This window comes from Suillus fuscotomentosus, assembly GCF_016647785.1.
Source record: "Suillus fuscotomentosus strain FC203 chromosome Unknown F5891scaffold_76, whole genome shotgun sequence".
Classification (NCBI taxonomy): Eukaryota; Fungi; Basidiomycota; class Agaricomycetes; order Boletales; family Suillaceae; genus Suillus; species Suillus fuscotomentosus.
The window spans coordinates 51525-65582 of NW_024539588.1; the positions used below are offsets into that span (position 1 = coordinate 51525).

At 43.0% G+C, this 14058-nt stretch overlaps 5 protein-coding genes across 5 annotated transcripts; 4 read left to right on the forward strand and 1 right to left on the reverse strand.

Moving 5' to 3' along the window:
* Window positions 1-2653: 2653 nt before the first annotated feature.
* F5891DRAFT_917385 (uncharacterized protein) lies at window positions 2654-2875 on the reverse strand (the record flags this gene model as incomplete). The annotated part of the gene is made up of 2 exons (XM_041373730.1): window positions 2654-2753; window positions 2805-2875. Coding segments are annotated over 2 exons (171 nt in total), but the record flags the coding sequence as incomplete, so codon positions are not given.
* A 531-nt stretch (window positions 2876-3406) lies between these two features.
* Window positions 3407-3757, forward strand: F5891DRAFT_1194973 (uncharacterized protein; the record flags this gene model as incomplete). The annotated part of the gene is made up of 2 exons (XM_041368031.1): window positions 3407-3596; window positions 3651-3757. 2 exons carry the CDS (start codon window positions 3407-3409, stop codon window positions 3755-3757), a joined length of 297 nt encoding a protein of 98 aa, XP_041220244.1.
* A 499-nt stretch (window positions 3758-4256) lies between these two features.
* Window positions 4257-6899, forward strand: F5891DRAFT_1130867 (uncharacterized protein; the record flags this gene model as incomplete). The annotated part of the gene is made up of 10 exons (XM_041364580.1): window positions 4257-4388; window positions 4442-4466; window positions 4512-4816; window positions 4864-5021; window positions 5074-5450; window positions 5509-5731; window positions 5788-6101; window positions 6154-6284; window positions 6330-6493; window positions 6566-6899. 10 exons carry the CDS (start codon window positions 4257-4259, stop codon window positions 6897-6899), a joined length of 2163 nt encoding a protein of 720 aa, XP_041220245.1.
* A 2084-nt stretch (window positions 6900-8983) lies between these two features.
* On the forward strand, window positions 8984-9769 carry F5891DRAFT_1194976 (uncharacterized protein; the record flags this gene model as incomplete). Its single annotated transcript, XM_041368032.1, has 5 exons — window positions 8984-9042; window positions 9099-9177; window positions 9285-9334; window positions 9410-9470; window positions 9524-9769. The coding sequence occupies 5 exons, from the start codon at window positions 8984-8986 to the stop codon at window positions 9767-9769; spliced, it is 495 nt and encodes a 164-aa protein (XP_041220246.1).
* Window positions 9770-12904: 3135 nt separating this feature from the next.
* F5891DRAFT_984830 (uncharacterized protein) lies at window positions 12905-13892 on the forward strand (the record flags this gene model as incomplete). The annotated part of the gene is made up of 5 exons (XM_041377502.1): window positions 12905-12979; window positions 13289-13368; window positions 13417-13577; window positions 13700-13791; window positions 13851-13892. The coding sequence occupies 5 exons, from the start codon at window positions 12905-12907 to the stop codon at window positions 13890-13892; spliced, it is 450 nt and encodes a 149-aa protein (XP_041220247.1).
* Window positions 13893-14058: the final 166 nt, after the last annotated feature.

Below are 14058 nucleotides of genomic sequence, written 5' to 3' on the forward strand. Positions count from 1 at the left end.
CACTCCAACGGTATGGCAGTGATTGAAAGACGAAAGAAAACTAGTCAACCCAATGGTATGGTGATGACAAAAAGAAACAAAGAAAAAAAGACACCTCTTCAAACCTTCCTTCAACAACAATGCATTGTAACAATCATATCTCAAAAAGAGTTGTGTGGAACTACAGCAATCAACCCCCTCAGCACAAACAGGTAGAATCAAAGGTCAAGACTAATCAATGCTCAGTAGAACTATTAGCTCACTGTTGAACCTGCTGCCAAGGAACTCACGATGAGTATTAAACAGAATCAGGAACGGACGTCCTTGGTTTCAGTACCAAGTCCCCTATTCAACAACTAAAGTCTAGCAGACAAGGAAGATCCTGGCTCAGTATTGCTACTCAGATGAGTGAGGTCAAGCGTTACTGTCAATCCCTAAAGTCTCCCCACTAAACTACTCGGAGTCTAGATGGACGAAAGAGACAACACAAAAGCTTCTGAAAATATGAATGAAAGCTTAGCACCGAAACTTGAAAGAGAAGAAAGAGAGAGGATCACAGAGAGAAAAGAGAGAAAGAGCGAAAGAATGAAAAAAAACAAAAACAAAAACAAAAAAGAGACAGACAAGAAAGACAAAGTAAGAAAGAAAGAAAGAAAGAAAGAAAGAAAGAAAGAAAGAAAGAAAGAAAAGAAAGAGAAAAAGAGAAAGAAAGAAAGAAAGAAAGAAAGAAAGAAAGAAAGAAAGAAAGAAAGAAAGAAAGAAAGAAAGAAAGAAAGAAAGAAAGAAAGAAAGAAAGAAAGAAAGAAAGAAAGAAAAGAAAGAGAAAAAGAGACAGAAGAAAAATCAAAAAAAAGTTCTGTCGGTCGTTGAGCACAGTGAGCTCAAGGTCTTGGTCGTCGTTGGTGGTGATGAGCTAAGGGTGTTGCTGGATGCTGATGCTGATGAGCTTAGGGGCTTGCTGGTTACTGAAAGTTGCTGGCTGACTACTGGTTACAATGACTTTGCTGAAGGTACTTGACAGCCCTGGTCACTGTTGTTGACAATGATCACACTTCACACACAATTTTATTCTGAAAGTGGGGCTACAAAGCTCTCTTTTTATGGGCAAAAATTTGGGTCTTATATACAAAAAAAAAGGGTGGCTGTGCTATGTTTTCCCGCCATCTATGGGGGGTGAGCTTAGTCAGTGGTACCAAAAAATCATTTTGCAGGGGTTGCCTATATTGCAACAAATGAGACCATGATTAGTCAGCATTAGTCAGCATGCTTGGGCTGAGTGTTCTGTCATCATTTGTTTGGATCAAAAGTCACCTGACTTAAGATCATGTGGTTTAGCATCATGTGACTGAAGGGTCCTGTGACAGGCTGATTGTGCACTGCAAGAGAAATATTCATGATCATTGGTGTTCCGTTCTGATGTTACTTTGTTGAATGAGAAAATGACGCGAGGCAAGTATTTAAGGTTTTGAGGAAGTTTTCCCAGGGTAACCCATGCGAGAACTATTTTTCACAGTCACCTGACATATGTGGGATTTAGCCTGAGTCATTGTTGAGGATGACTAAGCAAAATTCATCGCAGAATTAAATATACAAAAATATTCAGCCTATCCGAGTTCTGTTGAAAAGATGAAATGAAATATTTGTCTGAGCTGCATTCTGGCTTTAGAGTAGAGGGAAATGGTCTCGTAGTGATTTCTAGGGTATTAGGCTCATGGGAGAGCATTAGTCATCCATGCACTGAACCAGTTTGGTGCAGGTCACCGGTGGCAAAAGGGATGGGCCCAGGAGTCTAAACATGTGTGGGATGACACATGAAAAACTACTCAAAGGTGCGCAAAAGAAGGGGGGACTAGAGACTACCATTTTTCTTGATGAATGTGGTTTACATGCTTGTGAGGGCAGGGGACTTCTCGAATGTATGGAAGACATTGTACATACCAGCTGCCCATATTGCAGGGAGCCCCAAACATGATATCATTCTACTACATGATTTGCTCCTTTGTATTGTTTTGGAGGTCAATTTCTTTGAAGTTAAGGTAGCTAACAGTAAAAATAAGTAGTCTGACTATATAATATGTCAAGCGATGTCTTATTGATGGCGAACACATATCAAAATACTTACATTATAGTGAACACATAGTGAACTGATGGCGAACATATAGCGAATGTTATTGTATCTCTAGCATATTGCACTTCCATAGAATTCTAAACCACCAACTGCATCCAAGGTTAGGTCATCTGTTATACTGAATGTGTGATGAGTGCAGTGGACCTTGATTTAGGGCTATGACTCTTGTATATCACTAGCTAATCACTAATCACACTTGTGGGATACATGCAGACTATTAAGGTAATGCAACTGTGCAGTCCAATGTCGTCCAATCACCGTTGCACATCAGCATCAATTTTGTAATCACGCAGAGTAGCTAGCACATTTTGTGATCCGAGTATAAAGATTCCATTGATAAAGAGTTACAAGCAAGTACTACATATACACAGCTGAGATAGTGAACTACTACAAAGGTATCTAAAGTTCATAGTGTGACATTGTCTCCGACAAGTCATCTACCTGCGACCACAGGTCATCCGAGTCAGTGGACTGAGAGGGGGAAGTTGGAGATGCAGACAGCCAGAAAGGACCACCTGGGGTTGGTACTGCTCATACTCTACCTTCATTATATTGTACCATATATACCTCAAGTGCCTTCTGGAATGAAGGGTACCACTTCTGAACGTTACCACTAACAAAGTTGGTGCGTTCAGCCACATCAGCCCTGATATAAGTGTCGATATTATCATAAGTGAGAGAGGACAACAACACTTACCAATGGTAGAATATACCAACTTCTTGGCCGACGGTAACCACCCAGAACCCTTCAGGTTCCAAACCAGCATGTGGAGGTGCAATCTCGCTAGGCTTTAGTACCTGTATTGGAAGAAGTGCGGCATTCATAGAAGATTGTGTGTGTGATGATGAGCTTGAAGGCAGCAGATGGTCTTGTGCGTGTGAGCTAGTAGATAGATCAGACATTGGGATGGTTTGATTGACACGTGAGGAGTTCATGTGTGATGCTTTTGAGATTGTGATAGTCTCTTCAACAGTCTTGCGCTTCCAGCTAATCGTGTCCAACGATGAACCTGTTTTAGAGTGAGCATGTGGGTGATTGTCAGATAATATAGACCCATGACCCACCTGATACGTTTATGCTTTCAACCAACTGACATAAGTCCCGGACATGATCATCATGGCAAGAAACAACAGATGGTGAGGGAGCACGTGACATGGTTGACATGAGAAACTTGAGGAAATGGTTAATCGAACAAGGGAGAATTGACGGAAATGTGCACTAATAATGTTTATGATTAGTCACACACAGCTCAATGTGCAAAAAATGTACCCATAGCTGACTTGTATGCAAGAAACAAAATGCAAAATCCAGGAGGACGTCAGACACAACAAGTTCACACTAACCTGTCTTTGCGGTCTATCCGCCACATAGGCTCCTTGCAAGATAAGGATGGGCTTCCTGCTAACCGTGTGTCGAAGGTGGTCAAACATAGAGCATTGGTTCTGCAAGCAGCCAGCTGTAAACAGTGGCGGGAGACTTGCCTACAAGGTAAGCCTGGTCCAAGTGCTCAAAAAACAATCAGAACACTAACCTGGTTTATAGCAATGACAAATGAAGAGCGTCAAGCTCTAGAAGCTCTCAGAGATCCCCTAACTTTTCCACCTAACATTGCTGAGGACTCCGAAGATTTCAATCTTGGCGACATCTAGGATGGTACTGACATGCTCCCCATTAGCCATGCTGGTGGGGAGTTTGGAGACCTGGCAAGAGGTGTTCTGGGTGAGGTCTGGAAATTGTGAGTGCGTGTTAGCAGACAATCAGCAACTGACACGCACATCAGAAAGGATCAAGATGGTACTCACAGGGTTCGACATGTTGACAATCGCACATAGTGTGATCATGTTCTGCGGCGGAATCTTGCTTTCAATGAGAAAATACAAGTGATGAGTGAATCATACCTTATATGGAGCCTGGAGAAATCACAGAAGGGCTTCAAGAATTTTTATGATTGCCTACACAGCAAAGAGACCAAGGTGACCGACTTGAATGGTGGCCAATGGCCTGTGACAGTAGTTGATGTGTTCTGTGAGTTACTTGCTGGTTTCAATGTCACGTCATTTCAAATTTGTTAAAGTTGCTGAGAAATTCTTACTGAAAATATCATTGACGGACTGTACAATTGCTTCTGCGCTGGTTTGTCAAGGCGTTATGCCTTGCTTCCCAATATCACCAGTGATGGGCATAACATTAGAAGCCCTCGAATTATATCGGGTAGCACACCTCAGGAGCCCTCACTTATCAATTCAAGCCTTCGTCAAAATGATATGTGATTTACATGGGGTACAATTTTAAGTTCTATGGTGCTCTATGCTCAACACTTACACATACTACAGGTTGAATTCCACCAGCACATCTCATGTCAATTTTAAATCGCACTCGACTCATATCTTCAAATCAGAACAGTTGTGGCCTCACTTATCACAGAATCACTCCGACGTGACTCACCTGACTGGTGCCTCAAACATGCGTGTCCAGCATGCACTTATACACTAACTGATGAAGAGAAGCTACACTTCAAGATTCTCTATGCTATGGATGGGAACGACTCATTGAAGCGAGTTCTGCGACACTCACTTGATGATGATGATGACTCTCTTGGTGTATCGTCTGAGCTTCCCACTGGCCAGGTACTCGTTAGCGACCATTACCTATCTCATAACTTTGTAGACCAGTTTGCATGGGATACGCCATGTGATATGGGAGCCAATGTGAGTAATTGATGTGTATCTTTTGTAGAGACAACTAACACAGTCAGAGTCTGGCAGAGAACTCATGTGAAGGCCGGTGGAAAAATATGGATGATGTGAAGACACGAAAGTCTTGGGGTATTTATGATGAAACTGGTGTCTTTGTTGCTGTATGCCGCCACAGCTTTTGTTTACTTATCACAGACATGGTGCAGAGCAGGGAGTGGTGAGTAGTATATAGTCATTTTGTTTTATATTTCTAACAGGTACTCTAACAGTGCAAAATACCCTTTGGCTATTGTTGCCAAGCTGCTGGATGCATTTGGTGACCGTTTGGGTGGTGGCTATGACATTGGCTGTCAGTTCCAGACTACTCTCGACAACAGTTCTCTGGGTTCCCTTGCACACTCGTTACGTCACACTTGCCTGGTTGGCGCATTTCACGGACATGCACACAGGCGGTTATGTCAACTTTTTTCATTAACGACTTATATCAAAGGTATTGGTATTGAGGATCTGGAGACTTGTGAGCGAATGTTCTCTAAGTCAAACTCCCTTGCATTGGCTCTACAGTACACTAGCGTTTTTCATCGTCAACAGGCCATTGATTCATACTTTGAGCATAACAATGAGCTCGAGGTATATGGCAATCTTTGTATGTCGGTCCCTTTATCATACATAAGTGCTCGCTGACATAACTATTGGTTGGCTAGCAAATTTCTTGCATGGTAACTACAAACAAGCTCTCGAGATCCTCACCAATGGCGAAGCTGTCCTACCAAAGGTTATGCAAGACCTCAAAGTCAAAGATGAGAGCGTTTTTGAATGTTGGCTTGAAGATGAAAAAATCTACCTTAAGGGTCTAACACGAGAACACGAAGAAGAGACACGTCAGATGGAATACTGGCAGAGATTAGTGAATCTCAGTGCAAGCAAGTAAGTTTTACTTTTGGTGTATGTATTTCGTAGTTACTGAAGCCCCCAAAAAACAGAGTTGCTCTTGAAACAGGAATGAACACGTTCAGAACACACAATACTCTATCATATGGCACAGACATTGGAAACACACGCAAAGTTGAAAGCATGCGGTGCCACATTCTCGAGGACTATGAGAGAAACCTGAAGTTGGTTCAGGTATTAGAATGCAGACTCGGTATCATTGCTCGCTGGGTTCCAGAAGATGGAGAGTGGCAAAGGGCAGGGAGGCTTGTAGCTGATAGGAAGTATCAACGTGCCCTGGACCGTCTGGAAGGTTTGGTTGTGGCTCGCATCTTTGAACTTGCAAATATGAAGAGGGCAGGGACAGGTGAGTTCGAGTTTAGCTTGACTTGTTTCAGCTAACTCTATCTATGTTCTAGGTTACAAACTACGAAAACACATTGCGAGGGCCTTACAGACACGCTCTGCCACCATCAGATCTGCCCTCAACACGTACAACAACCTTGCCAGTGCAGTGTACCCTCCCCGGCAAATACTCAAGTGGGAGGAGGTTGTCGAGTATGCCTTTCTTGCTGACTTCAAGCTGCTATGACAGACACGCTCCGATGTCTCTCAATTGCCTTGGTCATCACCAGCAGCTCGGAGTGGGATGGATCTTTATTTTAAGATGTGTCGAGCACGTGAGGAGATTTGTCGTCTAAATATCAAGGTTCACCGTCTGGTGACCTATATACGAGATGAAGACAAGTACCTACAGGTGTGCAAAGACTGACTCACAGTTGCTAACCCTGCCCTTGCCCATCAAATCGCTATACATCGGAAAATTTGTAGCTGGTTCAACTCCTGCCATATGAAGCAGCTCGATGATATCTCAAAGCTCCCCAGCTTCACTGGTACACTACTCCCTGGTCTAAGTGCTTGCACCGTTATCGGAGAGAGTGCCAGCATGCCAGATCCTCATATTCCTGCCAATATATTTGCTGCCCATATACCCACACACAACCCATTGTCTCCTATAGGTGCGGATACTCAAGAGGACCTAGATGAAGAGGAGGTGGCAGAGGAGGTGGCAGAGGAAGCCTCGAGGAGTTTGCAGAATATTATCATCGTCACCGATGACTTCTCACAGCTCCAGGTTGTTGACAATGGTGAAGTGGAGGAGTAGTCTAGTTTACCTGTCATACTGTTGCAATGCACTTCTTTTATTATGCTTGCTGTTAAGAATTGAAACACACTGTCAATATGCATGGTTTAAGGAGCTCGTCGTATATGACAGTGAGCATGAAAGTTCACACAACAGGCACACAATAGCCGATGCCAGGAACATTAACACCAACATCCTACGCTTAGTTACCTACTAGAGGCTAGAGCTGTTGATATTATACAGTGGCTCAAAAAAGTGTCTGAATGTTTATGTATTTTCAAGTAATTGGGCAATGGCAAGCCAGGATTCAATGATAACAAAATGATATAGGGACATGTCTAGAAGCCCTATATCCTGGCGCGAATGTGAGAATCCAACCATATATGGGCAAGATATGGTAATTTCAAATACATGACTCATTCGGACACTTTTTGACTTTTCATTAAAATTACAAAATCAGACCATTCATACATTATATTCTTGATTAAAGTGGTGTCATAATACTGATATGGTCTGATTTTAATATCATTTGAATATATAAACCCACATAAGGTTATGACATTCAACATAATCATCATGAAACCCGTCTCCTCTGCTCAAAAGGATAATATCCTTGTTCTCTGCACCTCTGGTTTATCTACTAGGCAAATTGCCTCCAAAACTGGTCTTGGCAAGTCCACTATTGCTACAGTCATAAAGGAACACATGCCAGAGAAGGAAAATCATAAAATGGGATGTCCCCCCAAGCTTACTCCACAGAACAAAAGAGCTATTGTTCACCAAATTCTATCTGGCAAGGCTTCAAATGCTACTCAAGCTACCAAGTTCATCAATTCCATCATCTCCACTCCTGTCTCAACCCAAACTGTTAGAAACACCCTCAAGGCAGCCAATCTCAAGGCTGTAACCAAGAAAAAATCTTTTCTCTCTGTAGCTCATAGGAAGAGAAGGCTAGCCTTTACTTTAAAGCACCAACATTGGACTGTGGAAGACTGGAAGAAGGTTATTTGGTCAGATGAAACAAAAATCAATAGAATGGGGTCAGATGGCCAGGAATATGTGTGGAAAAAGGCAGGAGAACCATTAAAAGAAAGAGAAGTCAAGGGTACACTGAAGTTTGGAGGAGGAAACATGATGGTATGGGGTTGTATGGGATGGAATGGTGTGGGAATTCTTTGTGAGGTAGAAGGAAGGATGAATGCAGAGCAGTACATCTCCATTCTAGAGGAGTGTCTACTCAAAAGCATGCAGGAGTCAGGGATTGATGAAGAAGACATCATCTTTCAACAAGATAATGACCCCAAGCACACCTCAAAACTGGCCACAAAATGGTTTGAAGACCATGATATCAATGTTCTATCATGGCCAGCACAGTCTCCAGATCTAAATCCCATTGAACATCTCTGGGAATTACTCAAAAGACTACTTGCTGCCTATCAAGATCCTCCAAAGGGGCTATTTGAACTATGGGAGAGAGTTGCAGCAGAGTGGAAAAAGATTGCTAAAGAGGAGTGTCAGAAATTGATAGAAAGTATGCCTAGGAGGATTGCAGCAGTTATTAAAGCCAAAGGGGGTAACACCAAGTACTAGAATTGTAGAATAGTCTTGGTTAAATATAAAGTCAAAAAAGTGTCCAAATGAGTCATGTCATGTCTTTGAAATTACCATATCTTGCCCATATATGGTTGGATTCTCACGATAAATTTCTCAAATTCGAGCCATGATATAGGGATTCCAGACATGTCCCTACACCTCTTTGTTATCATTGAGTCCTGGCTTTCCATTGCCCAATTACTTGAAAATGCATAAACATTCAGACACTTTTTTGAGCCACTGTAAGTCACTCTTTATGCAAGAGTTATTGAAAGAGGCTTGGAAACACTGGAACTCTGTCATTTTAGATGTGCTAGCCCTATCTATAATCACATCTAATTAGAGGCTATACGTGGGAGTCACAGGTGGGAAGAAGCTCATCTCCGGTTCAAATGGCCTAATCAGGATATTTGAAATCGCTACTCGGAAGCAGATCGCTATCTTTGGAGGTCACGAGGACCAGCCTCTGCCTGCCTCCTTGCAAGTGTATCATGGGATAAAACAGCGCGTCTATGGAATCTCGATACCAACCTTCCAGTTGGACCTTCCCTCCAGCACCAAAAGGATTTGAGTTCTGCAGCCCTTTTCCCCAGATAGAAAGGTGCTCATCACTGCTTGCGAAAACAGGAGTGCGTACACATGGGATGTTCACACCATCCTCAAAGAAGCTGGCATGGAAGACCTACTTTCCACTAGTACCAATATTGTGAGTGTTCAGATATTGCCCGTTCTCTCTCACTGATAATATCGGCTATTAGCCACCAAAAGACAGACTCAAACAGAAGGCATCTTGAGATAATGATTCTGATTTAGGAATACAGCACACACCCTGCTCTTCGCTCATTGACAAGTCATTTTTGGAAGTATGTGCCATGTTATAAATCCTCCTCACTCATTATAACAGTAACATTTCAGGCTGATGCTACTTGATGTCCCAGCCAGTTTGGTGGTCTTGACGAACACTTAGTTATTCTTAATGGCATGGAAGCCGATATTGAGGTGCGTAGCCAGTATTTCTATTGTTTAGTTCTTATCTAGACCTCTGTATCCAGTCTTCCTCAATGGGTGGTGTGCACCTTCATTCCTCTGTAAATGGACTTCTCGCTCACCTGTCATCATTCATTCACTGCTCTTCACCTGAAAATAATGCACCAGACGCACTTCAGCAACAATCCACGCCTTCGCTGCTAGATCCACATGCTCTCCTGGCTCGCCTTGGCTCACTTTCCCCCAATCTCAACTCAGCACAGACGAAGCAAATGAACCACATCCCACAACCCCTTCGAGTTCACATCTAGATGCACTCATCATCCAGCTGTCCTCACTCTTCCGCTCTCAACCCCACACCAATGAAGAAATTGGATTCGCACAATGCCCAAGCTGTCCTTGTGTTGTCGAGGTGGCTGCTATATGAGACAAGCAGGTAGGTGTCTCCTGAGCACCTTTACAATTGCCATGGTTTAGTGACTCTGTTCAGTTTTCGGTTGTTGCTTGGGGGCCAAATTTGATGAAAGCAAAACGAGCATATGATGAGCAACAAACACAATTGCATGGCCCAGCCCATGCATCATCATTGCCCAATCAACCTGCCAGTGCCTCAACATCTGCAATACCTTCTGCTTCAGGTACAGCATTCGCACAACCACCATACATCTCATGGTGGGCTCAGATCATACTGTTTCTCTGCTGTGCATCTCCACCGCATGCCAATGGTCGTTAATGCAGCCAGCATTACAGCATTTGTACGACTACTTGCCTCAAACCTTGGACCACTAATCAACCATTTACATTACGATGGTTTTCAGACTTCGCAGTCTCAATTAATATTCATGGCCAACAATACACACCCTCTCCCTCAATCCCCCAAGTAATGACTTGCTAGTAGCCCCTCTCTCCCACCCCATCATCCAGTTCCTGCATATCCTAATATTGTAAGTTTGGACCAGTTGTCACAACCCCTTAAACGAATTAACGCAGGGCAGAGACTAGGACTCAAACATAGAAAGATCACAACAAAGGATAAGGCAGCAGGTATGTCTTGGATTGCTCACTAGGAGATACAAGAGGTTTGAACTAAAGAACTACTGACTACGTCGAGCTACCTACATATATACACATATTGAAACTGAGATTGAAACTGAGTGTGAACTAACTAACCAATCAGAATAATTAAAGATATCATATGATTCTATATATAATTATGATGTCATAACACATGCCGTAGCTGCAGTAAGACTCTGGAACATTCCAAGAGTGTCGCGAGGCATGACATCAATATCTTCGGCATTGTCCGATAAATCATGTGACTCTGATAATTCTACAATGGACGCAACAATGGGAACCTCTTCAACGGTAAACATATTCTTAGGTACAGGCATTGTGACTGGACACTTAAAGGACTTGGAGTTTAAGAATGAATAATAATTTGTATTTGGAACTCGTGACACCAGTCTTGAGATGCATTCCAAGGGGAGACACTGTTTTTTTCAGCACTACTGCATTAAATGTTGGATGAATAACCTTTCGCCCATGCATTGCACATTATCTCCGAGTGTAAATGTGATTTCATGATAGGGAGCATGGGCGAGCTCAGCGTTGAATGCCTGTGTGAAGACTGACAAAAGCTTTTTGTATATTGAATAGGAGGGGATGTCTTGTCAGATGCAGGGGGTTTGGGCGCTGCTATTGTGGTCCATCTTGTGAGTAATAGGTGAGTCACTGTGATTGAGAACTACGAATCAATCTGCATACATGCAAATCAATACCTACAGCAAACAAAAGCTTTGTCAGGAAGGGGTGATCAAAACCTGCAAATCTCTGCACTGTATCAGTGAACCAGCGACGGTGATCAAAACACTAGTATTGATATGGGCTCGCAGATAGAGTGTGGGTGCTCTCTTGTATACATAATACATTGGACATGCTAATTGAGTATAGATTCAAAGATAATTAGGGTATTATTAAAGTAAGAACATTTGCTACAGGCTGTCAAAGCCAAGTTTCCTAGACAGACTAGCTTAGAAATCGTGGACCAGGAGGGAACTTTTTGGACCGGGAGTTGTCGAGAAAGGTAATGTTGATGAGCGAGTAGAGACAGAGCAGGTGATTCTCCAGGTAACCAGCATCACCAGGCGCAAAGAAGGTCCAATGGTGTTAGATAATGAGTAACAAACTATTCCTTAACTGACTGGAAGATATACTATTTGGTGAGTGGCGATTGAGGGCTTGACTCAATGTGCCTCATTTACTTGGAGATCTGGAGCTGAACTATTTCAGAATAGGAAGAATTGCATTATCAAAGTTAGGAATGGTTGCAGCTGCGAGCTTTGGTATCAGTTGCAGACAGCAAAGATGAACAAAGATGTTGATAGGAACTGATTGAATCCAAGGAGGAGGACAGTATGGTTTTTATATTGGATTGGGCTCAGTGGCTTACCCATAAATACCTACTCTTACCTCAGGGGATGGTGAACTTGAACATATTAGGCTGAAGTATCCTTGGTTTGGGTCTTGCTGCTCACGGTACCCGATCCAAACCGTTTCACCAGGTGAGTGGTTACATTATATCTTGACCAAAACATGTCACGGTTAACATTTCTGAGGGCTGAGCTTTGCTGGTTTTGCTATCTAATGGCATCTGAAAATCTAGAAACAAGAGCCTTTTTGATCTAAAGTTGACTTGTGTTGCTGCTAAGGCGAGTTGAGTCGAATTGAGACAGTATGTCAATGTTGGCAGTCACATAATTACGGTAGAACCCGAGTTCAATGTCCCACATCAATATTCAACTTGAAATTTATTACTGGAGAAACATGTCCAAGGCTCACACATAGACCAACTTCTCAATCACGTAGACAGGACCTGATGAATTGCCGCTGTTGCATCTACTAATACAACTTTTCAGTTTGGGATAGTCTAGGATTGCTTACGGACTCGAGAATGGTTCTGAATGAAATGCTACTGGCAAGTTACCTAGAAATTATGAATTTACATTTACTTTCATATTGACTGATCAGATTTTTTTTTATCTCACCGCTTCTATTTACTAGTGGACCAAAAAGCCGGGTCCTGTTTACCGCAGATGCTGTTCAGGGCCTGAGTCAGGTGAACAAAGGTCCAATACCCGACCGGGGCCCCAGCATACTAGAGCAGAGGAGAAATGGTGTTCCAGCATTTATCAGCTCCAGGGCTAGTGGTATGGTGCGCTAGTTTTTCCCCCAGGTATATACACGCTGACTCTACTTAGCTAACTGGATGTCCGAATCCGAGGATTGAGTTTATATAGACATGTCATTGGTGAGACCTGTCACCTGCAGATTATCGGTTTGCCGATTTGTGCTCCTGTGAATTGTAATTGTGAACTTGGGCTCAGTTCGCGTCCAGATGCCACTCTTTGGCTGGTTGTTCTCGCTCTTCCATTCTCAACTTCACACCAATGAAGACTTCGAACTCCCACAACGCCCAGGCCGTCCTTGTGTTGTCAAAGTGGCTGCAGCGTGAGACAAGTAAGGTATGTCTCCTTGGTGTGATTATAATTGTCGTGGTTCAATAATTTTTGTTCAAACTTTGGCTGTTACTCGGAGGCCACAATTCAGAAGGAAGAATGAGTATATGAGCAAATACAATTACATAGCCAACTTCATCGCACAATCAGCCTGCTGATACCTTAAAGATCCATGACATCAGGTTGTCAATAGTAACTGACGATGCCAATTGGCTCGATTAGCTCCAAGAATAGTGAAGTAGCCTCACAGTTGGAGCAATGATCTTGGTAGAGGCTCTTCTCTGTCACCATTTCAAATTTGCCGCTGATATCAAGCTTGAAGTGATCACTCGCATTGTAATAAGTGTGGACAAGCTCGTTTGGGGACTCAATACTACTAATATCAATGTTCCAAAGTAAGTTGCCATTTTGTCGGGTTGTGCATATTCTCTAAATACAACTAGGTATCACCTGACTGAGCCACCATTGCGGCCGGCCATGTTGTGTGACCACGATGATCTTGTGGTGGTGATGAACCTTGTCGCCAATGACGAGCATATTGGATTGATTGGTCCAGCAGGCATGGGAAATAATTCTCTTATGAATGCCATCCTCAATGAGCTGAGTGTTCTTTGAAATTTGTTGCCACACCATCAGTCATAGTGAAGCCAAAGTAGTCAGAGGACCTTATCAATTTTTGCCCTCTTTCCATCAACATACTCGCAAATGCTGCACAGTAACATGCAGGCTGGTCTCCAGCCGTGCTGCTCAAGAAATGGGACAATCAGTATACCAAGGTGCTCGACCAATATTATGGTTCAGCATGTATCGAGCTCATGGTAGGTGAGCATGACAGAGCCGAGTCTTATTTAAATGTCATGATTTTGGGCTGAACCAGGCATACAACACGTGGTCTAGAGGAGATTGCATTTGTGTGTAGTAGGCCATGGTTAAGATAGGAGTGCTTCCCCAGCATGCATCAGTAAACTACTTGGTGCTGTACAGTGCTGTACAGTGCTGCACAGTGTGCAAGCTCTACAGCTTGGTCCCAATTAGTCAGTTCATCACAGTAACACTTTGCGCTGTGGATCTCTGTACAGACACCC